This window comes from Monodelphis domestica, chromosome 3, assembly GCF_027887165.1.
Source record: "Monodelphis domestica isolate mMonDom1 chromosome 3, mMonDom1.pri, whole genome shotgun sequence".
NCBI classification, from domain to species: domain Eukaryota; kingdom Metazoa; phylum Chordata; class Mammalia; order Didelphimorphia; family Didelphidae; genus Monodelphis; species Monodelphis domestica.
This window is the reverse complement of record NC_077229.1, coordinates 530206499-530232874: the sequence shown is the minus strand read 5'-3', so window position 1 is coordinate 530232874 and position 26376 is coordinate 530206499. Positions and strand designations below refer to the sequence as shown.

Here is a 26376-nt window from a genome sequence, read left to right as displayed (position 1 = left end):
TCCAGACACGTTGTTCACACCAGGAAGTGCCGCTCTAGCTGCGGCTGACTTGGCTTCTTTTCTCACCGTAACCTCGATGAAAGGAGAGAGCCGTGACTCCGCGTCCATTTGGCACGGGGTTGTCCCACCCCATTGTTCCTCCTGGGTAGCCCCAGGGGCACCTCTAAATTGCACAGAGCTGGGTTAGCCTTTAGAAAAATGCTGCTAAGTACTCCAAGTCGAGTTTCCTGTGTCACGCCTTTACCAGCGTTACTCTCAGGAGCAGGAAGTGGCCCGACCCAGGAAGTCCCGCTTTCCAATGCGGGCTCGTCCTTTTGACCCCCTTGCCTGGCCCCGACATCGTCTGCCCTGGAGCCAACACACAGCGCGGATTCTGGCAGCGAAAGTCAAAAAGATGCTATTCCGGAAAGGGGGGACTTTGGCCCACGACGGCCCAAGTCACCGTGACTTAGAAGCCATTAAGCATCGTCAATGTCTGCTGGTAGGTTTCAGTCTTTCCGTGCCTAGAAACAAAAGGCGGAGAAATAGGCGCCACCCGGTTTCTCAAAGCCCCCCCCCCCCCCCCCCCGAGCCGCGCAGCACAGAGGACGCGGACGACGACGCGCCCAGTTAAAAAGCTTTATTAAAGGAAGCAGCCGCCCGCCAGCATCCAGCTGGAAGGTCTACACTGGAAAGCCAGAAGGGAATCGGGCGAATCGAGCGTACAGTGAGGGAAGAAGCCCATCAGAAAAGAGAACAAAAGGCACCAGCCCGGGTTGGCGGGACAGCCGCTTCCGAGGGCGGTCCGTGTTCTGGGCCCTCGTCGCCTCTCTTAGCCCAGTCTGGAGCCCGGCAGAACTGGCGGGAGGGAAGCGCCCGAAGTTCCCGTTCGGCCTCGTCCTTCCCCATCCCTCAACTCCAAGTCCTGTTCGCTGTCAGGATTTCCGTTTTGAGCCCCACCTTCCATCTAGGAGTCGCTACTGGGGATTGGCTCGAGGCCCACACGCCCCTCTTCACTTGAGGCGACAAGGAAAGCCCACGACGCGCTGGTGACAGCGGAGGGGAGGCCGAGTCTCCTGCCAAAGCAAAGGACTAAGAACAGGCTTTATTGGACTCGGACAGTCCTCGCTGGTTCTGCCAATGCCCCAAGGGCAGCCGCCCTATCCAATGTGCTTAACCCTCCCCTGAACACCGGCATTTGGCTAGGAATAAAGACACAAAAGCAAATCACTGGATAAAAACAAAACAGAATCTTCATGTACGTCGTCGAATGAAACTATTTCACTCTATTCAAGTCCGCCCACCAGCACGATCTCCACTCGATTTTACAACAAACTTTTTCTCCCAGGAAATGTTTCACCATAGAAAGGCTTTATTTAAACTGAAAAAATAATACCGTATTTAAGCTATTGCCCTCCTTTTCCCCTTTCATCTTCTTCTATACCATTCTTACTATCCCACTTCATCGTTTTCTACGTCGTCCAATTCCAAGTAATTCTTCTATGATAGGTAAATACTGAAAATATGTGGCAATACCTGAGGCCTAGTCATTACTTGAGTATACACAGAAGGCAGAGAACTGGTCAAACAGAAAATAATTTTTGTTAAAATAGATTCTTAAAGCTCATATTAAAGAGGAAATCAAATTAAAGCTAGAAAACTCCTTTGATCCTACTGTCCCTTTCCATACTCTATTCTCTTTTGGTTTTCTGTCTCTCTCTGTCTCTCTCTCTCTGACTTTCCCTCATGTTTGCTTTGTAAACTGTGCTTTGTCTCTATCTTTGGACAGTGACTATGTTCAATATAAGCAAAGGAAATGATAGTAAAAGTTGTGTCACAGACATTTTGTTCTTTGATGCTCCCCAAAGGAAGCAAGAATTGAGATCCTGGATCTGTTAGTTGACAACATCATAGTAGTAATTGCGTAGTCGCAATTCAACAGCTGAAAATGCAGGTCTGTTTTCAACCCTGAAATGAAGAAAAAAAAAGTATTATTTAGTAACATACATATCTATAAAGGCACATCTATAGTGCCTGATATTGCCACTAATGAGAATAATTCAATTAAAATTTTGAAAAAGTATTGCTCCTAGCAATAAATGCTGGAGGGGATGTGGCAAGGTCGGACATGAATTCATTGCTGGTGGAGTTGTGAATGGATCCAACCATTCTGGAGGGCAATTTGGAAGTATGCCCAAAGGGCAATAAAAGACTGTCTGCCCTTTGATCCAGCCATAGTCCTGCTGGGTTTGTACCCCAAAGAGGTAATAAGGAAAAAGACTTGTACAAGAATATCCATAGCTGAGCTCTTTGTGGTGGTAAAAAATGGAAAATGAGGGGCTGCCCTTTGATTGGGGAATAGCTGAACAATTGTGGTATATGTTGGTGATGGAATACTATTGTGCTCAAAGGAATAATGAACTGGAGGGATTCCATCTGAACTGGGAAGACCTCCGTGAAATAGTAAGAGAGGAGAAAATTTGGGGAAATAAATTAGAAAGTCAACAGATTAAAAAAAATCCACTGAAGAAAACAAATCCTTATGAATGAGAAGTGGTCAAATGGATAAGCAAATGAAGCTCACCGAAGAAAATGACTCTTTAAAAGAAGAGTAGGAGCAATGAAAGCCAATGATTTTAGGAGACATCAGAAAACAAAAGCAACCATTGGAGGGTTTTCCAAGCATTTTTTCAAAAAAGTGGTTACTTAGCTCAATAGCTCAGAACTTTTGGGTTTTTTTTTCAAACATTAGGCTACTATCATCATTTGCTTTTGCATTTTGTTTACCTAATCAAATCTATTGATCAATCTTTCTATTTTTTAAAATCATGCAATACTTATTTCTGTTTTCTTCATGTTGTGAAGGAAAGCTATGCCACACATTCAAGAAAAAAACACATGAAGGAAATAAAGTGGAAAACTGTATGCTTTGATCTGCATTTAGACTCCATCAGTTCCTTCTATGGCAGTGAACAGCCTTTTTCATCATGAGTCTTTTGGGGTTGCTTTGGACCCTTGCATTGTTGACAATATATAATTCAGCAGCTGGCCATCATACATTACTGATGTTACTGTATAGAATGCTCTCCCGGTTCTACTCACTTCACTTTTGCATTTGCTCCTATAAGTCTTTCCAGGTTTTTCTGAAATTGTCCTATTCATCGTTGCTTATGGCAAAATAGTATTACATGACAATCATGGATACTCCAATTCCAATTCATATGGAGTTTCCAATTCTTTGTCACCACAAAAAGCTACTATAAATGATTTTGTACAAGGGGGCCCTTTTTTTCTTAGATCTATTTGCAATACAGATTTCGTTGAAGGTTCATGAACAATTTTACGGCCCTTCGGGCATGGGTTCAGATTGTTCTTCAGAATGGCTGTATCACTTCACAGTTCCACCATCAGTGTAGTGTCCTAGTTTTCCTGCATCCCCTCCAACATTTATAATTTTCTTTTTTCTTAATCTAATTAGCCAGTCTGATAGGTTTGAGGTGGTATCTCAGAAATGCTTAATTTGCATTCCTCTAATCAACGCAATTCTAATTTTTAAGGGAGTTGTGTATTTTTTTCTAAGGTGTTGACTCTCATTTCTGTCCCCAATTTTTCTTCTATCTTATTATTTGATTTTTTTTTTTTAGCTCTTTCCTTCGGAATCTGACAGCCTTTCACACTTTCCTTTGAGGCTTCACATGTTACTATTTTGGCATTGTTGTCATCTGAGTTTACATTTTGATCTTCCTTGTCACTAAAGTACTTTTTTAAGGTCAGGTTTTTCTCTTTCTTTTGTTCATTTTTTTGGTGGGAATTTCAGCTGTAATACTGGGGTGGGATGTTTTATTACAAGTTTGTACTGTGGGCTACTTTGGTGCTTGGGGTTGGCTGGCTGCCCTTAGGTCCTGCAGCGTATATTTTTGAGGGGGCCATCTAGCTGGTTTGCTGTGGGGAGGTTTATAGCTGCTTTATGTAGAAACAATCTATGCCAGATTAAACCAGGTTCTACCCCTCCTGATGATGCCCTCTGAGCACAGCCTGTTAAGACCGAGCTAGGCTCTGTTCCCTCAAGTACCCTTGAATTGAGCTAGAGTGCACTGTCTCTTACCCCAGTGAGATGGGTCCCTCTTATTGAACTTCCATGTTGTCTGGTATTGGAACACTGTCTTTTGTTAGTTCTGCCTCTCCAGCATTTGTTTTGAGGCTTGTGCGTGTGTGTGTTTTGAAGGTGTGTTTGGGCGAGTCTGAAAGGTTCCTTACTCCACCATCTTAGCTCATTCTTTTTTATAATATAACAGTATTCCATTACAATCATGGAATACAACTTTGTCAATCATTTGCCAACTGATTGGACAGTACTTGCAGTTTCTAAATGTTGCCACCACAAAAAGAGCTGCTATAAATATTGTTGTAGAAATGGGTCCTTTTATCTTTCCTTGATTTGTTAGGGACACAGACCCAGTAATGGTACTGTCAAAGGGTATGCACAGTTTTATAGCTCCTAGGGTGTGATTCCAAATTGTTCTCCATAATTGCTGAACTAGTTCATAACTTTACCAACAGGGAATTAATTTCCAAATTTTTCTGTGTCCACTCCAGAACTCTGTCATGTTAGCCAATCTGACCACTGTAGATTGTTTTAATCTCAGAGTTGTTTTAATTTTCAAATCTCTAATCAGTAGTGATTTAGAGCATTTTTTCATGTTTTGATAGCTTTGATTTCTTCTGGAATTTGTCTGTTTACATACTTTGAACTTTTATCAACTGCGGAAATGGATCTGATTTTTGTAAATTTGGCTTACTTTTATATATTTGAGAAATAAGGTCTATTTCAGATAATCTTATTTCAAATTTTTCAGTTTCTGATTTTCCTTCTAATTTTGTCCACATCAATTTTGTTTCTGCAAAAGCTTTTTAATTTCATGTAATCAAAATTATCTATTTTACTTCCCATTATCCTTTCTATCTTCTGTCTGTTCATAGTCCTCCCTTACCTATAGATCTGACAGGTACATTTTTCCATGATCCCCTAATTTATTTATGTCTAAGTAATTTATCCATTTTGACCTTATCTTGGGATGTGGTGTGAGATGTTGGTCTGTTCTTAGTTTCTGCCGAACTGCTTTCTAGTTTTCTCAGCAATTGTCATCAAGTTTCAAGGTCTTTCCCCCAAACCTTGGACTGTTGGGTTTATAAAACATAAGATTACTTGTGATCATTTACTATTGTTTAATATGTGGCTAATCTAGTTCACTGATACACCATTCTATTTTTTTACCAGTATCAGAATATTTTGATGATTATACAAACTATGAAAAGAGAGTTTGAAATCTGTAACTGCTAGCTTGTCTTCCTTAAGATTTTTAAAATAACTGCATTGAATATTCTTGACCTTTTGCTTTTCCAAACGAATTGTTACTATTTTTTCTACTTGTATAAAATAATTCTTTGGTAGTTTAGTTTGGAACCAAATAAATTAATAGGCTTAGTTGGAATTGTCATTTTTATCATACTATGTTGGGCCAAACATGTCTCCATTTGTTTAGATCTATCTTTGTGTGAAAAGTATTTTGTAATTGTGTTTAAATAACCCCTGATATGAAATAGCTGGAAGAACTAAAGACCACACAAAGATATATGCAGATAAAAGACATTCTAACACAGTTACTTCATCAAAATCTTTAACACATAAGCTTATTCTTCTTGTATATTATTTTAAAATATATTGCTTTTTTTGTCTTACATATCTGAATTTCCTGAATTTTGTGGATTTAATTTCTCCTTTGAACCACTTTTTAATTTCTTGTTTGTTCTTGTTTGCATTATTTCCCTTTGCATTGTAATATTAGTTGAGTGTGTTATATTTTCTTCAAGGAAAGTACTTATTTCTTAGTTTGGAAGTTTATCGCTAGGTGCTCTGGAGTTTTTTAGATGATCTTTCTCTCAGCTTTCAGTGATTCAGACCTTTCTTGTTATATAACTATAAGTGTATATACATATATCCCTGGGGCATTTTTCATACTGCGTCAGTACACTGAAGATCTCAGTAAGAGGCGGAGTTGGTGAGGCTTTCATTGTTCAAAAGACTTTTCAGAAGTCAGATACTGTACTGAAAATCGGTTACCCTAAAAAAAGAACTACATTTCCCAGGAGCCCACTGACTTCCTGTCATTATGTACTTCCTGTAGACAGAGGATATTAGAGAGTGGGTGGTCCTCTTAGCCCTCTTTTGGCATGATGACGTCAGGCGTGGGGCGGTGGTAAGCTAAGCGTGGGGATTTTAAATGGAATAATCAGCCATGGGCACGTGGTCTTTATTTTATATCCTCTTTATTCCTTGATTTCTAATGATCATGAACAAACCTCCTAAAATATAATATTTTATAATTTGAGATTTAATTTTAATTTTTACAAAATAGGGAAAAGAGACAGGCAGACAGGTACTTTTGAAGCCTTCAACATCTAGAGGAAGAAGGCTCTGACATATTAGTGACTTCTAACTTGTATCCCTAAGGACTTTAGAGAGAATTGCCCTTGCTGAGATCAAGAGTTCTCTACTGATTGAACTGAGATGTTGTTAGCCTTGTAGACTGTCTAACCTGTAGAACACCTGCGACCTCTGTTTACTATTTGGCCTTGGTTTACTGACTATCCAGTATTTCCAAGTCTCGTGTAGCTAGTGGAGAAAGGATGCGCGGATTCACTTAAATCTGGAGTCAGTGCTGAGGAAGCTGGTTTGGACTCAGAGCGGGGCACTCGGACATACGCGTGCATTCTTCTGCCTAAGAAAACAGCCCCCAAGCCCACCAAGCAATCGGGTGCATCAGGAGCCCGATAGTCTGTACTCACTCATAGGTCCAACACAGCTTCATGAGATCATAAATTTCGCTTGGACAACCCGGAGGACACTCCATTCGCTCTCCTTTTTCCAGCATTGCCGAGACTTCACTTCCTTTCATTCCCTGGAAAGCGTAAAAGGCATTTGAGGCGATTACGTAGGTACAGGAATGCCAACCCAGAGAAAAACTCAAGCATTTGTATTCTAATTTCTTTTCTTCGAGGGTCTTAAAGCCCCAGATCTTTACTTGTGGCTTACTGCAATGGCCATAATCCCGAGGGGACGCTGCCTGGGCACATCATCTCCAGGATCCAATTAAGAGAGGAAAAGGAACCTAAAAACAAGATTCCTCTCCAAACCGTGGGGAAATAAGGGTTCAGAATGAAGTCCAGGGGCAGGGTCAGCAAGGGGGCGGGCCGGACCGTGCCCCATCTAAAGAGAGTCCCCAGGAAGGTCTCCTTCTTGGGAGTGAGAGGAGAGCGTGGCCACGGGCGCCTCCAGGAGGCAGGGCACTCAACTGCAGACCATGCCCAGGGCGAGCAAACACCAGATGCCGGAATCGGCGGAATCAGCGGGGAGAAGCCGCTTCCAGAGCTCTCGGTCCGCCAGCGGCGAGGAGGTTAGAAAACTGGTCAGGAGGAGAATATGGGATGTCCTCTCCAGGCGCTGAGTGCGAGACTGCGGGCATTACTTCCTGGTGGTTCTGGGCTGCAATCCCAGGGAAGAAGGAGGACTAGCAGGAGCCGTCACAAGCCAGAGCACAGGCTAAAGGGGCAGTGAGCGCCCTCGAAGAAATGGAACGTGCAAGTCCTAGACCTAGCGCCGTGGCTAGCTCGTGGCACACAGCGTCGAAGCTGAGCAGAGCGTCCCCTCGCCCTGGCAACAGAGCCCAACTTGAAAAACATCAGAAAAGGAACCCGGACACGCACAAACGCTAACCCGACCCATCAGGAACAGAAAAGAGCCCCGGCCGAAGGGCTTTTCTCAGGAGAAGCACCAGTTCTCACGTGCTCTCTGTAATGGCCTCAGAAGCAAGAAGTGCTCCGGATACGATCGGAGGTGAGGATGCCCGTCGTCGCCTCGATACGCCACCAGGAATTCTAGCTATAACTAGACATGAACAAAGAGGCGCTGAGAGATAGAGGAGCGGCCAGCGGGGTGACAGGGCGGAACGAGATGCCAGGTCTAGAGGCGGGAGGTCTCGGGTTCCGATTCGGTTTCAGCCACGTCCCCACTGGATGAGGCTGGGTCACACCAGAAGAGGGAATGAGGAAACTCGGCGATCGCTCTTCGTGGACACGACGATGAGATGCTCAGAGGAACAACGAACAAGCAGTTTTGGCAAACTTGCAGGAGAAGAAACAGACCGCCACAAATCCGCAGTACGTCTCTGTGCGGCCAACAAAGTCCAAAAGCAAGAGATGGGAGAAACACCATTAGAGTAATGCAGACGATGCGAAAGAGCTGGTCGTCGGGCCCGTATGAACCCAACGACGTGAGATTTAAACAGCGGGAAAAGAGGCTGACAGTGTAGTGAAGACCCGCCCAAGTCAATTCACTTCTGTGGCGCCATCCAGTCACTTCACAGAGCCAGGAAGACAGGCTGGACGGGTTCCTCTGGAGGAGCTCAGAGTCAGGGAAGTCAAGAGAATTCATGGAAGGGGTGTTCAGGGAGGCGGTTCAGCCACATCCGATCTCAGACTGAAGTGGGAACCCTGAACACCGTCTCGCGCTGGCTAAGAAGTCGAGTGGCGGGTTGGTGGAAGAGCTTAAGTACACGACAGCCAGCAGTAAGTGACTGCAATGATTCAGTTTTTGGTGAGCCCCACGCTAAGCTCTGGGTGCGGAACTTACTCTAGAAGGAGAGCCTAGAAAAGGGGAGGCTGGAAAGCAGGCATAGAAGAACCTGTCACGCCCCACAGCCCGCCAAAGCCAAATGGGCGTTAGCACAGCCAATGAGGGGAGCCCAGAGTCGTGCCCGTGTCACATCTACGGAGAGGGGAAGAACTTGCGGCCAGACACGGGGCAGAGACGTCTCAGGGTGGGAAATGGACGCTCGATCCTGTTAAATTAAAGAGGTTCTGCACAACCCAAAGCCGCAGGACCAAGACTGGGGAGAAGGCAGAGAGGGGCGGACATTTCCACAGCAGTCTCTGGGAACGGCTTCACTTGTGCGGGACAGAGAGAACCGCTTCACACTGACCAGAATGCACAGCGGCTTCCAAGTGGGGAGACCGAAGCTCTCTGTGATGGCGACGGCGCTCCAAGTTGTCACTGACTGGAGAAATGCAAAGTACGGCAGTTCTGAGTTAGCGACGTGCAGCCGTCAGACCGGCACAGAACCGAAGACGAAGACCGTGGCCTTTGGGAGCGATGCGAGGAGATCAGGGCTGTTGGGAGCGAAGACGAAGACCTTGGCCATTGGGAGGGACGGGAGGAGATTGGGGCCATTGGGAGCGACGCGAGGAGATCGGGGCCCTTGGAAGCGAAGACAAAGACCTTGGCCATTGGGAGCGACGCGAGGAGATCAGGGCCCTTGGGAGCGAAGACGAAGACCTTGGCCCTTGGGAACGACGCAAGGAGATCAGGGCCATTGGGAGCGACGTGAGGAGATCGGGGCCGTTGGGAGTGAAGACGAAGACTGTGGCCGTTGGGAGCGACACGAGGAGATCAGGGCCCTTGGGAGCGAAGATGAAGACCTTGGCCCTTGGGAACGATGCAAGGAGATCAGGGCCATTGGGAGCGATGTGAGATCAGGGCTGTTGGGAGCGAAGGCAAAGACCATGGCCCTTGGGAGCAACGCAAGGAGATCGGGCCGTTGGGAGTGATGCAAGGAGATCAGGGCCTTTGGGAGCGACATGAGGAGATCAGGACCATTGGGAGTGACGCGAGGAGATCTGGGACGTGAGGAGATCGGGGCCGTTGGGAGCGAAGCAGAAGACCTTGGCCGTTGGGAGCGACGCGAGGAGATCGGGACCGTTGGGAGCGATGTGAGGAGATCGGGCCGTTGGGAGCGATGTGAGGAGATCGGGCCATTGGGAGCGAAGCAGAAGACCTTGGCCGTTGGGAGCGACGCGAGGAGATCGGGACCGTTGGGAGCAACGTGAGGAGATCGGGCCGTTGGGAGCGAAGCAGAAGACCTTGGCCGTTGGGAGCGACGCGAGGAGATCGGGACCGTTGGGAGCAACGTGAGGAGATCGGGCCGTTGGGAGCGAAGCAGAAGACCATGGCCGTTGGGAGCAATGCAAGGAGATCGGGCCGTTGGGAGCGATGCAAGGAGATCGGGCCGTTGGGAGCGATGCAAGGAGATCAGGGCCTTTGGGAGCGACGCGAGGAGATCGGGACCGTTGGGAGCGATGCGAGGAGATCAGGACGCGAGGAGATCGGGCCGTCATGCCCCATTGGAGGAGCTGTCTAGACTGTCCAAGGGTGCCTCCTGGCTGGCCCAGCAGTAGAGACAAGGAAGAGGACCCGTCTGCACGGAAGCATCGATGGCAGCTCTTTTGTGGCCGGGAAGTCAGACACTGAAGGGGTGTCCGCCGAGAGGGGAGGCTGAACAAATGCAGGTAAAGGACAGCCCGAGCATCCTGCTGTGCGATAGGAAGCACAAGCAAGACGAGGAGAAGCCTGAAAGACTCACATGAGCTGATGCACAGCGATGCGACGAGAGCCGGAGCGCGGCAGCCAGTAGCACCAGTACCGGCTGCTTCCTTACGCCAACCACGAATGGCTTTCACGAAGGCCATCTCAGCAGCACATCGATGGAAGACAGCTCCGAGGACGCGTGCTGAAAACTGCTCTCCTCCTGCCTCCAGACAAAGAACCGCCGGCGTCTGCGCACACATCTGGGCACATTGTTTTCAAGCATTTTTCACGGGCTCTTTGTGTGTCATCCAACACGGCACGACCCACATGGAACACGCGTTACACGGCGACACGTCTGCACTCCGTGAGAGAGAAGGGAAGGAGGGGGAGCATTTGGGGCCGAGAGCTTCAGGAAGTCGATGGGAGCCTGTTTTATATGTTACTGAGGGGAATACGCAGATCTGCTCACATGTACACAGACGTGTGCACAGACGTAGATAAAGACGATCGCTGGCTGCGCCGTAGAAGGTGCCGAGGAGGAAGAGGCGAGGAAGGAAGGGAAGACGACAGTGTGGACAGGAGCTGACGAGCCTTTGGACGGGGCTGTGCCAGTGAAAGGCAGAGAAGACACCAGCCAGGAGGAGCTGTGAGAAATTCAGACAGACAATGACTGGAACAAGGCGAACAAATCAGAAATCACCGGTAAGTTGGGAGGGGGAGTTGTCAATGCCACAGCAGCGAGGAAGAGAGCCGCTGAGAGGAAGTAGGGACTTTCACGGAGAGTGGAGGCGGAGGACAGTGACTGAGGACAGGAGGCTCTCGTGAGTGCTCTGACAAAGGTCCGGGAGACAAGGGTGGATCAGAGGCGGCAGCAGGGACACCCCCAGTCCCCGGAGGCAGAAATGAGGAAGCCTGTCGTGGGGGCTGGAAATGAGAGCAGACCCTGTGCAGGGGTGACACGTGGAGGGCTGCTTTGCTCAGAAAGGGGCTGTTTCTTGACCAGAGTCGACAGGACGTAAGGGGAGAAACAGCGTCGGGGACGTCCGGGAACAGAGAGACGAGGGAGGAGGAAACTTGAGGAATCATCTGGTTTCTTCAATAAAGGAGGCTCGAGGAAGAGGAGAACGTCTGAGAAGTGCAGTGGGGGCAGCAGGAGAGTGGCCAGGGAAGAGGACAAGATTGGAAGCGAAAGGAAGGCCCCACGGCCTGCTCAGCCCACGCTCCGGGGATGCGGAGCGGCGCAGTCTGACTCCCTCCACGTACGTCTGAGCAGCAGACTCTCGAAGTGAGCGAAGGCGCAATCTGGGCTTCCATCTTGTATGTGCAGACGGACACTCGGCCGGGCTCCGAGGGAGTGCGGGGACAGGACAGCCCCCCGGCGGTCAGAGTCCCGACTCCACGGCTCGGGTGGAGGCATCGCCAGTGACGGAATGTGCCCTTCGGACAGCACCAGCAGCTGGTGGCCCATCATCGTGTCGAGGGTGGAAGCCGAAACGGTGCTTTCTGGTGTCACCTGAGAGTTACGAATCGAGGAAGAGCCCCGAGCAAGAGGAGAGCCAGGGCTAGTGCAGAATGGGCTTCGCATGGGTCAAGACCCGTGCAATTTCACCCCGTCCCCCAGGATGGCCACTGAAACGAGCCCGCACCTTCGTCAGCTACCAGAGGCGACCCACGAACCTGGGATCGTCTCCCTCCAGCCAGCTTGTTAGAACCCGTCCACGGCACTGTCCTGGCACAAGAACAAAGCCAGGCTATCGCCGCACCGTCTGACGTATCAGGGGAAACGCGCTAGCCAAGAGCTTCCTATGGGAGCTGGCTAAGTGCGAGGAAGAGAACCACCTCCTAGGAACGGGCTGCAGAGCAGCGGCGAGTTCCAGCTCCTGAGCGATTCCAGCCGCGCTCTCCATGGGGCACGGCCCGGCCCGGCCCGGCCCGGCCCGGCACGGCCCGGCACGGCCCGGCACGGCACGGCACGGCCCGGCACGGCACGGCCCGGCACGGCACGGCACGGCACGGCCCGGCACGGCCCGGCCCGGCACGGCACGGCCCGGCCCGGCACGGCCCGGCACGGCACGGCACGGCACGGCCCGGCCCGGCCCGGCACGGCACGGCCCGACACGGCACGGCACGGCCCGGCACGGCACGGCACGGCCCGGCACGGCCCGGCACGGCACGGCCCGGCACGGCCCGGCACGGCCCGGCACGGCCCGGCACGGCCCGGCACGAGGAAGTCCCCCATTCACACTCAGAGGGCCAGGAGTGAGACACGGGCCCGAGAGACGCGCCGTCTGCCTGCCCGGGGACCTAACACGGCAAACAACTCGCAGCGACTCACCTTGTACGGCTTCTGCCCGTAGGAAAACGCCTCCCACATGAGCACGCCGAAGCTCCACACGTCGCTCTTGCTGGAGAACTTGTAGTAGTTGATGCACTCCGGCGCGTACCACTTGACGGGCCACTTTCCGTGAGTCTGAGCCTGGAACAAACGAGCACAGGGGTGCCGTGAAAAGGGAGCAGTGACAGACGGGCCCCGGAGCACCCCGAGAAAGGGGCGCATTCCGGGGACGCTGGAGCCCGTCGGTGCCCCCCGAGACGTGCCACCCCCCACGCTCAGGGCTATCTGCGCTCCGCTTGGAGCCGGAGGGCCTGGGCTGAAGCTGCAGCTCCACCGCTCAGGGGCGCCTCGAGCAAGCCCTTTGGTCTGTCGGGGCTTCGGCCTCCCCCCAGAGGGCCCCTTTCCTCCTGCCGGCCCTGCACTCCCTACTCCATGGAGGGACACAGCCTCGGGGCTCTGGAGGAGCAGCTCACAGGCCTTTCCGAGAAATGAACAGGACAGTCAGCCGATCGCCCGCGTCCGTGGAAGGCTGGATCCTCTCGGAGGGCCGACAAAATGGCGCCCAGGGCAGGGGAGGAGCAAGGAGGCCTCGCCCAGGGCCACCCGCAGCGTGTGGATCTGGATCTGCGACGCCATCAAAGGCCAGCAAATGAGAAGAATGACTTCTGGACACACAAGGAAGCTGGAGGGTCCTCTGGGACCATGAAGCGATGCAGAGAAAGGACCTCGGAGTACCAAGAGAGCGCCCGCCGCTTTTGTGGGGGGCAAAGATGGTGACCGAGGGGCTGCCGGCCACGGGCCTCGCTGTGGTCGGTGACCCAATGACGGGCAGGGCTGGGGGCGCTCCGGGGCCCGGGAGGCCCCCGCCAGAGAACGCCGCGTTTGGGGGCCTTCCGTATGCGGGAGAGGATACGCACGAGCAGCTTGAAGAGGGAGGAAGCAGCGCTAGTGAAGAGGGAAGCGCTCTCCGCCCTCTTACTTCAGGACTCCTTTAAGGTCCTCCACGTAAGGGGGGACCTCCAAGAGCCTTGCCCTGGGCGGAGAATAGCGAATGGCGTCTGCGGTGTTCGTGAAGACGGATGGACTCGTTAGAACGGCACCAACCGATGCAGCCTCGGGGACAGCCTCGTGTTGGGCGTCCGACTGCACACGCGCCAGCCGGAGCCTCCCGCGGGCTGCCTTATTCGGTCAGTCGTTACTAAGGTCCCCTTTATCGAAGGATCTGGACAAAGCGTGGCGGCACCAGACCAGAGACGGGCAAGGATGTTCTGTCTGCGAATGAAGACCGTTCCCGCTCCCAGACATGTCTAGGGTTTCCGAGTGGGAGCGAGGGGAGCTGACGCCGCTCGGAGCTTCTCCTTCATGCCCAGTTGAAACAGGCCGCAGGAGCGCCAAAGGCCCACTGAGGCACGGTGGTGGAGCCGGGAACGAACAAACACAGACTCAGCCCATCTTAAGAGCCAGCAATCTCACACATAAAGGTGAAACCCCCCCAGACACGGACCGGAGACGAGGAGGCTGCCTGTCCGTTGGGGAAGAGCCAACGGACTAGAGAAACATGAGGAAGAAGTCGATGAATTGGCCCGGCGTGAAATGGACTCGAATTCATCAGACTGCGGCAACACGAGGGAACTATTGGAAAGATGTAAGAAAGCGCCACAACCGGCCACAATCCTACAGGACCAAAGATGAGGCCTCTTATGAAGTGATTAAGAAGTAGCGGCCTCAGCTTACAGACTAAGACCCGTATTGTCAAGTATGTCCAATGGGGGAATTTGTATATATATTTGGTGAAAGAGATTTTCCCCACCTTTTTTTCTAGTTGGGGGATGAAGAGAGAAAGGAAGAGTAAGGCTAAACCCTACAACAAATAAAAGGGAAAAAAGGAAAACGGAGTCATCGAAACATTATTTAAACACATAGAAGTGAGTAGAAGGAAGGCTGAAAAAGAATTATAAGCAAGGAAGACAGCGTTCAAATTTACATGTTAAAGTACTCTGTCGTTTCATATACAACCGACTTTTTTCTGCTCTACTGTACATAGAAATTCTTTTTAAGTTAGGAGTTAAAAATAACTTCTAAGAAGTTTCTCCTGCTTGCTTTCTTTCCATTTAAGCTATGAAATAAGAAAGTTATTTTACAATTCCATAAATAAAAGGACCCCCTAATAAACACATTTCCACCAAATTAGATCTCTATCTGTTTGAAACGATGCATAATATCCTAGCTATACCACGAGAGAGTCGACACGAAGGCCTCTCGTGACCAGCCATTCATGGAGCCCTCTCTCATGGAGATGGCATTGTTGGAGCCAAGAAAATGGGTCTACGTCTCACGGGCCAACAGTTTACAAAAGTCTGCTGGACTGTAAAAGACCATGAAGACGAAGGACTCTGAACAAGAACACTGCAGGACACGTAGGTCTAAGTTTCATTCTTAAACCATTAGTTAGTATTGACACTGACGAAATACTCACCTTGTAATAGTTTTCATCCGCATTAAGTGCTTTGGAAAGCCCAAAATCGCTGATTTTGGCATAATGTTGGGTAACGAGTAACACATTTCTGGCAGCCAAATCTCTGTGCACAAAATTGTTCTCCTCCAAATACTTCATCCCCATTGAAACTTGATGAACCAGTTCTATGATATTTTTATCCTTGACATGCCTGAAAATTAGAAGCAGATCTAGAAGTAGGTCAATTCTTTATGACAACAGACAATACGGACTGAAATATGAACTTGCCCAACACGGAGGAGTAATTTTACGAAGCCCCTTTAATGTAATCGTTATTTCTTTCATTCATTTCCCAATTACATGATAAACCATTTCTTCTAAGATTGTTGAGCTTCGAATCCCCTCCCTCCTTCTCCTCCCCCTTTCTTTGAGAAGGCAAGCCATTGGACAGAAATGGCACACGTGGATTCGCAAACAAAATCAAGTAGAAGCCAAGTTTTGACAAAGTGCCGCTTGGTTCGATCGGCATTTAGAGCGGATCCACTTTTCCTCTGGAAGGGCCGAGCATTTTCACTTGAGTCGTGCCCTTTGGAATTGTCTTCAGTCATTGTCTTGATCCAGAGAGCCAAGCCCTCCACTGTTGATCGCTGCACGACGTTGCTCTTATTGTGCAAAGGGTCCTCTCGGTTCTGATCACTTCACTGCCGGGGAATTCACGTGTCTTCCCAGGTTTTCCAACTTCTTAGAGCCGATAACATGCTGTCGACTTCCTTTCAATTCTCACTACAATCTGAGAGGTCTGGAGGTGGGATCTCACAGGTAACAAGAGCGATTTGGAATCTTTTCATGGAATTATTAATAGCGTGGGCATCTTCTTATGAAAACTGCCTGTTTACATCCTCGGGCAATCTGTCCCTTGGGGGACTGGCTCCTATTTTCACAAATTTGACTCAGGTCCTTATTTGAGCAGCGAGGACATGATCAAGAGAATGTGATGGCAAATCACTGCCCCCTCCCCCAATTTCCCATTTTCCTTCTAATTTTGGCTGCATCAGTTTTGTTTGTGGAAAAGTATTTTTTAAATTTCATTTAATCAAATTATACATATACATATATATGTATTACTTGCTATAATCTCATCTATTACTTTCTTATAGATCTGAGAGGTACATTTTTCTATACTAATTCTAACCCTAATTTACTTATGAGATCATCCTTTAAGTCTAAATCACATCCATTTTAACTTTATCCAAACCGCTTTCTAGCTGTCTCAGCAATTATTGTCAACTATTGAGTTCTTACCTTCAAAATTTGGATCTTTGGGTTTATCAAACACTAGACAAATATAGTCTTTATACTGTATATTTTTGTAACAAATCAAGTCCAGAAATAGAATCCCCCCCAGTTCATCATTCCTTTGAGCACAAGAGTATTCCATCACCAACATAGACCACAATGTGTTCAGCCATTCTCCAATTGAAGGGCATCCCCTCGTTTTCCAGTTTTTGGCCACCACAAAGAGCGCAGCTATGAATATTCTTGTACAAGCCTTTTTCCTTATTAGCTCTTTGGGCTACAAACCCCAAAGGCTGGATCAAAGGGCAGACAGTCTTTTAGTGCCCTTTGGGCATAGTTCCAAATTGCCCTCCAGAATGGGTGGATCCATTCACAACTCCACCAGCAATGCATTCGTGTCCCAATTTTACCAGATCCCCTCCAGCATTTATTATTTTTCTTAATGTCATATTGGCCAATCTGCTAGGTGTGAGGTGAAAGCTCAGAGTTGTTTTGATTTACGTTTCTCTAATTAGGAGAGATACGGAACACTTATTCATTATTGACAGTTTTGATTTCTTCATCTGAAAAGTGCCTATTCATGTCCCTTGACCATTTGTCCATTGGGGAATTTTTTGTACAAATGACTTAGCTCCTTATAAATTTGAGAAATTAGACCTTTGTGATTTTTGTTATAATTTCCCCCCAATTTGTTGCTTCCCTTCCATTTTGGTCACATTGGTTTTATTTGTATACAATCTTTTTAATTTAATGTAATCAAAATTATTAATTTTACAATTTGTTATATACTCTCTCTCTTGGTTGGTCATAAAATCTTTCCTTTCCCAAAGATTTGACAAGTATACTATTCTGTGTTCACCTGATTTGCTTATAGTTTCCTTCTTTATATTCAGGTCATTCACCCCTTTCGAGTTGATCTTGGTGTAGGATGTGAGGTGTTGATCCAGACCTAATCTCTCCCATACTGTCTTCCAATTTTCCCAGCAGTTTTTGCCAAATAGTGGGTTCTTGTCCCCGAAGCTGGGATCTTTGGGGTTATCGAACACTTTGTTGCTGAGGTCATTTACCCCAAGACTATTCCATTGATTCCCCCCTTCTGTCTCTTAGCCGGTACACATTGTTTTGATGATCACAGCTTTAGAGAACAACTTAAAATCTCGTACTGCTACTGCCTTGATATTCTTCATTCTTTGTTCTTCCAGATGACTTTTGTGACTATTTTTTCTAGCCCTAATACAGCACTGAATAAGTAAATTAATTTTTGTAGCATATTGGCTCTGCCTACTCATGAGCAATTCAGATTTTCTAATTGTTTAGGTCTGTCTTCATCCGTTTTACATTTATTTTGTAATCGTGTTTATGTAATCCGTGGGTTTGTCTTGGAAGGTGAATTTCCAAGTATTTTATATTGTCTGCAGTTTTACTTTGAATTAGGAATTTCTTTCTATCTCTTCCTATTGGCTTTTGTTGGTAGTAATGTAGGAATGCTGAGAGTTTATGTGGGTTTATTTTATATCCTGCAACTTTCCTGAAGTTCTTAATTTTTTCATTGATTTTCTAGTGTTACTGTTGTCTGCATTACTCTGCAGTTTTCCCCTAGATGTCTGGTAGAATTTTGTTTTTTCATTGACTTTTTATTGCTTCAGTTTCATTTTCTTGTCTTATTGTTAAAGCTAGCATTTCAAGTACAATACTGAATAATAGTAGTGATAATGGGCATGCCTTTTTCACTTCTAATCTTCTTAGAAAGGCTTCCAGTTTATCCCCATGATAAATAATGCTTGCTCTGCATCATTGATTCCTTTGCTTTCTTCTGTTGTTAATAGGAATAGTTTTTTATGATCTATTAGTATAATCATAATTTTTGCTATTGATACGACCAATTATACTGGTAGTTTTTTTTTTCCCAATATTGAGCCAGCCCTGTATTCTCAGTATAATTTTTACCTGATTCTTCCTGGTTTAGGTATCAAAAACATATTTGTTAGAACACATTCTTAACTCTATTTAAAAGTTGTTTATGTGGTATTGGTATTAGTTTTTCCCTAGATGTCTGGTAGAATTCACATACGGTCCAAAGGATTTTTCTTAGGAAATTCACTAATGGTTTGTTCAATTTCTTTTTATATGATTGGGTTATTTAGATATCCTGGTTCCTCTCCTATTAATCAGAGCAGTTTATATTTTTGTAAACATTCACCCATTTCATTTAGATTGGCAGCTTTATTGGCACATAATTGGGCAAAATAAATCCAAATAATTATTTTAATTTCATCTTCAGTTGTGGTACTTCACTCTTTTCATTACTGATATTAGTAATTTGGTTTTCTTTCTTTTAATTACATTAACCTGGTTTATGTATTTTTTCATATAATCAGCTGTAAGTTTTATTTATTAGTTCAATTTTTTTTTACTTTTGATTTATTCATCTCTTCTTTAATTGTCAAGACTTCTAATTTGGTGTTTAATTGGAGATTTTTAATTTGTTCTTTTTCTAGGTTTTTTTAGTTGCAAGCCCAATTAATTGATACCCTTTCTTTCTCCCCTTATTACTGCTGTGGCTACATCCCACAAATTTTGGAATATTGTCTCATTGTTGTCATACTCATTAATGAAATTACTTACCTTTTTCATATAATTTATTCTTTGATCCACTCACTCTTTAGGATTAGATTAGTTTCAATGAACTTTTAATTCATTCTTGCACAGCCCTTTGTTAAACATAATTTTATTGCATTGTGCTTTTTAAAAGGGTGTATTTATCATTTCTACTTTTCTGCATTTGGTTGTAAGGTTTTTATGCCCTAATATAGAGTCGTTTTTTGTGGAAATAGCAGTTAAATTTGAGAAAAACTATACTCCTTTTTATTCTCATTCAGTTTTCTCTTGATATTTATCATTTTCTAAGATTCTCTTTATCTCCTTAACTTTTTTCTTATTTATTATATGGTTAGATTTATGTAGCTCTCATAGGGGAAAACTGAGTACAATACTAGTACAATCTTACTCTTTCCTCTTTTATTTCAGGTCTTCCTAACTCCAGGCCCAAAGATCTATCCATTAAGTCATTTAGCTCAGGACCAAACTCTACATTTCCCTCTATACTCTTTTCTTTTATTTATAATTATCCCTTTTTTTAATCTTATCTCTGCTTTGTTTTTTTATTAGGAATGCTTAAAAAAAATCTCTATTTCAGGGACATGAATAGACAATTTTCAATTAAAGACATCAAAACTATTAATAAGCACATGAAAAATTGTTCTAAGTCTCTCATAATCAGAGAGATGCAAATCAAAACAACTCTGAAGTGTCACCTCACACCTAGCAGATTGGCTAACAAGACAGTAAAGGGAAGTAATGAGTGCTGGAGGGGATGTGGCAAAGTTGGACATTAATGCATTGCTGGTGGAATTGTGAATTGGTCCACCCTTTCTGGAGGGCAATTTGGAACTATGCCCAAAGGGCGCTAAAAGACTGTCTGCCCTTTGATCCAGCCATAGCACTGCTGGGTTTGTAGCCCAAAGAGCTAATAAGGAAAAAGACTTGTACAAGAATATTCATAGCTGCGCTCTTTGTGGTGGCCAAAAACTGGAAAATGAGGGGATGCCCTTCCATTGGGGAATGGCTGAACAAATTGTGGCATATGTTGGTGATGGATTACGATTGTACTCAAAGGAATAATGAACTGGAGGAATTCCATAGAGACTGGAACAACCTCCAGGAAGTGATGCAGAGTGAGAGGAGCAGAACCAGGAAAACACTGTACACAGAGACTGATACACTGTGGTACAATCGAATGTAATGGACTTCTCCATTAGCGGCAATGCAGTGATCAGAACAACTTAGAGGGACTTATGAGAAAGAACACTATCCACATCCAGAGAAAGAACTGTGGGAGTAGAAACACAGAAGAAAACATATGATTGATCACATGGTTTGATGGGAATATGATTGGGGATGTAGACTTTGAATAATCACTTTATTGCAAATATCAATAATATGGAAAAGGTCTTGATCAATGATACATGTAAAAACAAGTGGAATTGCTTTTGGCTATAGGAAGGGAGTAGGAGGAGGGTAAGGAAAGAACATGAATCATGTAACCATGGGAAAAATTCTAAATTAATTAAAGAAATAAACTTTTATAAAGGGGGAAAATTCTCTATTTCATTAAATATAAATTTTTTTCTCTTGTCGAATTATACTCAGTTTTACTTGGTCTGTTACTCTTAATAGTTATCCCAGTTATTTTGCCCTCTAGCATATATTATATATATTACATTAATTATATTTATATAATTTAATATATAATATTCCAAGCTCTCTACTTCTTTAGGTGCTACATATTGTATAATTCTGACCATGGCTCCACAGTATTTTAGTTGTTTTTTTCTGGCTACTTGCAATATTTTCTCTTTGCCTTGTGGGAGTTCTGGAATTTGTCAATAATATTCCTGGGAATTTTCATGGAGCTATTTCTTTCATGTGGCGATTGGTCATCTTTAAATTTTCATTTTATCCTCTGGTGCTTGAATATGGGAACAATTTTCCTTGATGATTTCTTGAAGTATGGTGTGTAGGCTTTTTCTTTGACCACGTTTTCAAATATTACAATAATCCTTAAATTCTCTCTCCTGGATCTCAAATCAGTTGTTTTCCTGTGAGTTATTTTCTCTTTTCCTCATTCTTTTCACTTTGTTTTTATTGTGTTGTTTTTGTTTTCGTTTACTATCTCTTGGAGTCATTAGCTTCTATTTGGCCTCATTTTTAAGAAATAGTTTTCTTCAGTGAGTTTTTTCTCTTTGGCCAATTCTGCTGTATTCGGAGTTAGGCTCATCAGTGAATCTTAGTCCTGACCTCCTTCTCCTTGTCCTAGATCTCTCCAACCTCCTGTGTTGTGTTAGGCTGAAAGAATGTCTTACCCGGACCTTTTGTTGGCTCTGCCATCGCAGAATTTGATTTGAGACATGAAAGTTTTAAGGGGAACATGTGGAGACTGCGCCGAGTCTTTTTAAGATTCTGTCCTCTTGGCCTCGAAGCCTCCTAACACATCCTCAGGCACACAGAGCCACCGAAACGACCCCTCTGGGCACTCCTTACCTTTAGCATTTGCACAGGTCCTTTAAGAAGGAAAAAGGGACGGTGGCGCGTATCTGGGAAACGTTTACAACACGCTGCTAACTCTTGTGGAGCGGAAGGGTCCAACCCAGACCAGTGGAGCCGTGAAGCACACGTAAAGGTCCCGACGTGCTCCAGACTGACCTGGCGGGCTGGCACCGTACGACGCGCCCCGAGTCCTTCTGCATCGCCTTCGTCTGGCTGGGAGCGCACGGGGGAGCGTGTCTGACACCCCTACTGCGGAGGAAGCGCAGCAGCGCCAGCGGCTGGGCCACCTCCGCAACGCGGGTCCCGGAGGGCAAACGTACCTGTTTTTCTGCAGGTATTTATTGAGTGGACCCAGTTCCGCCATCTCCATGACTAGCATCCACGATTCGGCCTCACAGATCCCAATCATTCGGACGATGTACGGGTTATCGAGCCGTTGCATGACATTCGCTTCTCTCAGCAACTCGTCTTTCATCGCGGGGTCGTTCGCTTCATTCTTGAGAATCTTCACGGCGACTAGCTTATCCCCCCTGCAAAACAAATTCAAGCCGTTCACGCCCAGACACACGCCGCTTCCTGACGGCGAACCGTCACGTACAGCCGGCCGTCTATCTGCTACGCAGCGAAAACGAGCTCCCTTCGACGCCAGCGAGGCTGGGTCGGCCTTCTGGCCCCCCCACCTCCCGGAAGGAGGAGAGCTCGCGAGGTCAATGCACCGGGAAACGCAAGAGAGGCTCCGACCCCGGGGACGGGACCGGATAGATACTGTTGCCCAGAGAAGGAGAAACGGAAATGAATGAGGGGGAAGCCCAACGGCACGAGGCTCGTCCTCCACCTCGTGGAAGGCTGCTGTTTCCGTAGTTCCCCTTTGAACTGGCTATTTATAACCCGGAGCACGTTTCTTTAGGGACTCGTGAACGTGGGTTTAATGTGTAGCCTATCTGGAGCAGGAGCTACTTACAGTGGAAAATAGCACAACAAATGAAAATGCTGTCACGCTTGGCTCTGCATATCACTATCAGATGTGTGTGTGCACGTGTGTGCATATGTGTGCGTGCGTATGTGTGTGCATGTATAGATGTGTGCGTGCGCGTGTGCATGTGTGCGTGCGCGTGTATGCATGTGTGCATGTGCGCGTATGTGGGTGCGCGTGCGTGCATATGTGTGTATGTGTACGTGAGCGTGTGCGTGCTCATATGTGTGTGCGTATGTGTATGTGTGTATATGTATATGTGTGTGCACGTGTGTATGTGTGCGTATGTGGGTGCGCATGTGTGTGTATGTGTATGCGAGCATGTGCGTGCTCATGTGTGTGCATGTGTGCGCATGCATGTGTGTATGTGTGTGCATGTGTGTATGTGTGCGTGCATATATGTGTGTGAGTGTGTATGTGAGCGTGTGTGTGCATATATGTGTGTATGTGTGCACATGCATGTGTGTGCGTGTGCGTGTGTGTGCGTGTGTGTGTGTAGAACATCCCATCAACTTCTTGACCCTCTCGGATCTCGCAGTTGGAAATTCCCCAGAGAAGTCAGATGGTCACGGCTTGGGGCCGGGGTCTATCGTTCAAGAGTCGAGAATAGCCAAGGGAGGGAGGGAGCTTCCCATCAGTCCCGAACCCCCCCGGAAGAAAGAAAGGCAAGAGGGCCACTGCAGGGACAGCGAACGCCCTCCTCGACTCGACACGTGCGTCTCCAACTCTCCTGGGTCGCACTGCACGGAGCGGTTGGAACACGTCATTTTAGGACTTTTATCCCTGCCTCTAGGACACTTTCCGTCCAGCTACGTCTGAACGCGGGCTAGTCGTCCAAGCCAAACGTTAGCTAAAGCTGAGGCACCTCCTAAAGACTGCCCGTTGCAGGCAGCGGTCCAGCTCCCAAAGCCTGCTACAACAGAACCCTCTGTAGTCTATAATTAGGTTATGTATGGATGTTACCTGAAATTCACATCGAAATAGAACACGCCATGATGACGTCGCCACCTAGGGCCGTCCTTTGTACTTCAGGGGCAGGCGATGACTGTACACGTGATACATGCAGCCAACTCACCGACGGCACAGAGAACAACGCGTATAGAGGCGGACGTGGCTCAAGGGGCGACTTACTTCTTCATCCTGTAGCGACCTCGTTTGACAGTGCCGAAGTTGCCAGAGCCAAGCTCTCCTTCCTCCAGCGTTAGCAGTGTTCGGTCCAGACGCACCTCTTTGGGTCGGATTTCCTCTGGGTCTGCATAGGGGCTTTCATAGACTTCCGTGTCCATTGGTAGAGCTTCCCTCTGCATGTCTACAGACCGATGAAACACCCTTGCATCAATCCCACCTGGACAAATGGAACTGAGTAGCATTTATTGCAACTATGACCTTTTGGGAATAAGATGGCAGCCTGAGACCCTCCAACCACGCCTCTCCCACCCTGCCTTAGAGAACTGAATGTAAAGAAGGCGATGGTAACCCTTCCCACTTAACCCTTTGAACTCTCTTCCATTGAATTCATTCTGTGTTTTTTACACGACCCGGACCTTCCATCTTGGAAGCAGTACTGGGCATTGGCTCCAAGGCAGAAGAGCAGGAAGGGCCAGGCAATGGGGGTGAAGGGACGTGCCCAGGTACTCCCGAATTTAGATTCTGCCAACAGGTTTAGCTTGTCAAGATCCTTTTTTGCATCCTTTGGAAGGTCTCTGAAGAGCTGACTGCTAATATGAGCCTTGATGAAAGAACGCAGCTGGCCCGAAGGAGAGTCCCTGTCAGATGGATACAGATGGGAGATGGAATGATAACTTTGGGAAAAGCTAATAGGCCTATTTGGTTGAACTCTAGGATGAAAGGGGGGAATGGTGCTAAATAAATCTGGAAGGCTCGATAGGAGCCACATGGTGGAAGGTTTTCAATCTTCCTCTGAAGATTCTGTGTGTCATCTGAGAGCTAACAGGATTTCAACTCAAGATCCAAGTGTAGATAAAGATTATGCGACTCATGAAGACTTTCACTTCATGAAGATGATATGGCAGCAAAGTGGAAGCTGGACTGAAACGGAGAGGAACACGTTGCTTATGAAGATACTGCAATAATCCAGGCCAGAAATTATGAGGCTCTGACCTAAGGGGATAGTACAGTGGTGGAGGGGAGATGTGTTGTGAAAATTGGGAGTGACAGAGGGTACTGTGGGGAGCGGGCAGAGTCAAGAAGAGAGGATTCAAACCTGAGGCCTAAAGGAATGGTGGTATATTTAGTAGAAATTTAAAGTTAAAGAAGGGATGAGTTTGGAGCTGGAAGATAACCGCATTTTGGACATCCTACGTTTTGGATACAACTGTGATATCCAGGTAGAATTGGAATCAGGCAGACAGTGATGTGGAGCTGATAATCAAGAGACAGATTAGAGCAGGGATGGTGAACCTTTTAGAGACTGAGTGCCCAAACTGCAACCTTCATGCCACATGTGAGCTCCCCCCTCACCTTACCCCAGACAGGGGAGGGAGGAAGCACTCCCAATGGGCTGCTGGGCAGAGGGGTAGGTCATGTAAGAAACATCCTCAGATGGGGGCATTTAGGTAGCTAGTGGATGGAGAGCCAGGCCTAGAGACAGGAAGTCCTACCTAGGTTCAGATCTGGCCTCAGACACTGCCTAGCTGTGTGACCCTGGGCAAGTCACTTAACCCCCATGGCCTACCCCTGACCACCCTTTCTGCCTTGGAACCAATACACAGTATTGATTCCAAGACGGAAGGTAAGGGTTTAAAAAAAGACAAAAAAAAAAAGAAATATCCTCAAACACACGTGGAGAGGGGCAAGGGAGCAGCCCCCTTTGGCATTCGGCAACTCGGGATTAGAGTAAAATAAAGAAATCTGGGACTTCCAAATGGACAAGAGAAGGCAGAGATGACAAAACCAGAAAAGAAGGGTTAAACGAACCTGGTTTAAAGTGATTTTTACCTACCTAGGTCAGCTCCCAAGCTGGTACCATCAGTCCTCTGCAGCACGTAAGGATTGAGCTCCACTGAGCTGTCTGCCCGGTTAACATTGGAAGGATGAGACTAAAGCACATAAACGAGATATTTAAATGGGGTTCACGGATCTCTTTTGTTACTCTATTTCTACACGCAGAACGTTCTTTATGCGGGACAGACACAGGCCGGGATTAAAGACGGACAGACAGAACGGAACCAGGCTTTTCTCTTCAGGCTATTGCTTGGCACAGAGGAGTGAAACAAAGCAGAGAGCAGACACGGAATCGCTGCACACAGGTGAGAGCCTCCCCTCTAGCGATGAACGCTCTTCCTGCAGACGGAGCTTGGACAACCTGCTGACATTCCCGACTTGGCTTGTGATCCCGAAAGCTCCCAGGCAGGTTCTCTCCTTTGTGCTAAGCCAAGGATCGGCCGCGTTCTCTCTGCTCGCTGTGACACGGAAGGCAGAGAAGCAGGAAGAACACTGGAGGTGCCGGAGCACCTTCCGTCGTGTTAAGGGTGAAGAAATGGGCGGCCCACACGGGCCAAGGAGCTTCCGTGTCTGAAGAAGCAGAGCCCCTTCTTTTGACTCTATCCAACATACATGGTGTGGGCTGGCCTGTGTAGACTAGTGGGAGTTGGGAGAAATGGAAAGGATGGCACGAAATCATGCTGTGGTGGCACACTGGACAGTGCTGGCTCAGTCCTCCAGAAGATCTGAATTCAAATCTAGCCATGGACGGTTACTAGCTGTGTAACCTGTCTACCTTTTTTTTTTCATTTAACTTCTGTCTGCCTCAGTTTGCTCACTAGTAAAATAGGGAGAGCAACGTCACCTTC

The 26376-nt window shown here is 47.0% G+C and overlaps 1 protein-coding gene across 7 annotated transcripts in view; it reads right to left on the bottom strand.

Moving 5' to 3' along the window:
• Positions 1-604: 604 nt before the first annotated feature.
• SYK (spleen associated tyrosine kinase) overlaps positions 605-26376 on the bottom strand; it is a 115355-nt gene continuing 89583 nt past the window's right edge. For 4 of the 7 annotated variants that reach the window (XM_056825005.1, XM_056825008.1, XM_056825011.1 and 1 more), the window contains 7 exons: positions 25527-25623; positions 23696-23909; positions 21912-22121; positions 15211-15400; positions 12735-12875; positions 6826-6938; positions 605-1947 (listed from right to left, as the gene is read on the bottom strand). In XM_056825005.1, the coding sequence (XP_056680983.1) occupies positions 1875-1947; positions 6826-6938; positions 12735-12875; positions 15211-15400; positions 21912-22121; positions 23696-23909; positions 25527-25623 (1038 nt within the window). In that variant the 3' untranslated portion in view covers positions 605-1874. The remainder of the gene's footprint in view (positions 1948-6825; positions 6939-12734; positions 12876-15210; positions 15401-21911; positions 22122-23695; positions 23910-25526; positions 25624-26376) is intronic. The other 3 variants (XM_056825006.1, XM_056825009.1, XM_056825010.1) reach the window with 2 other exon arrangements.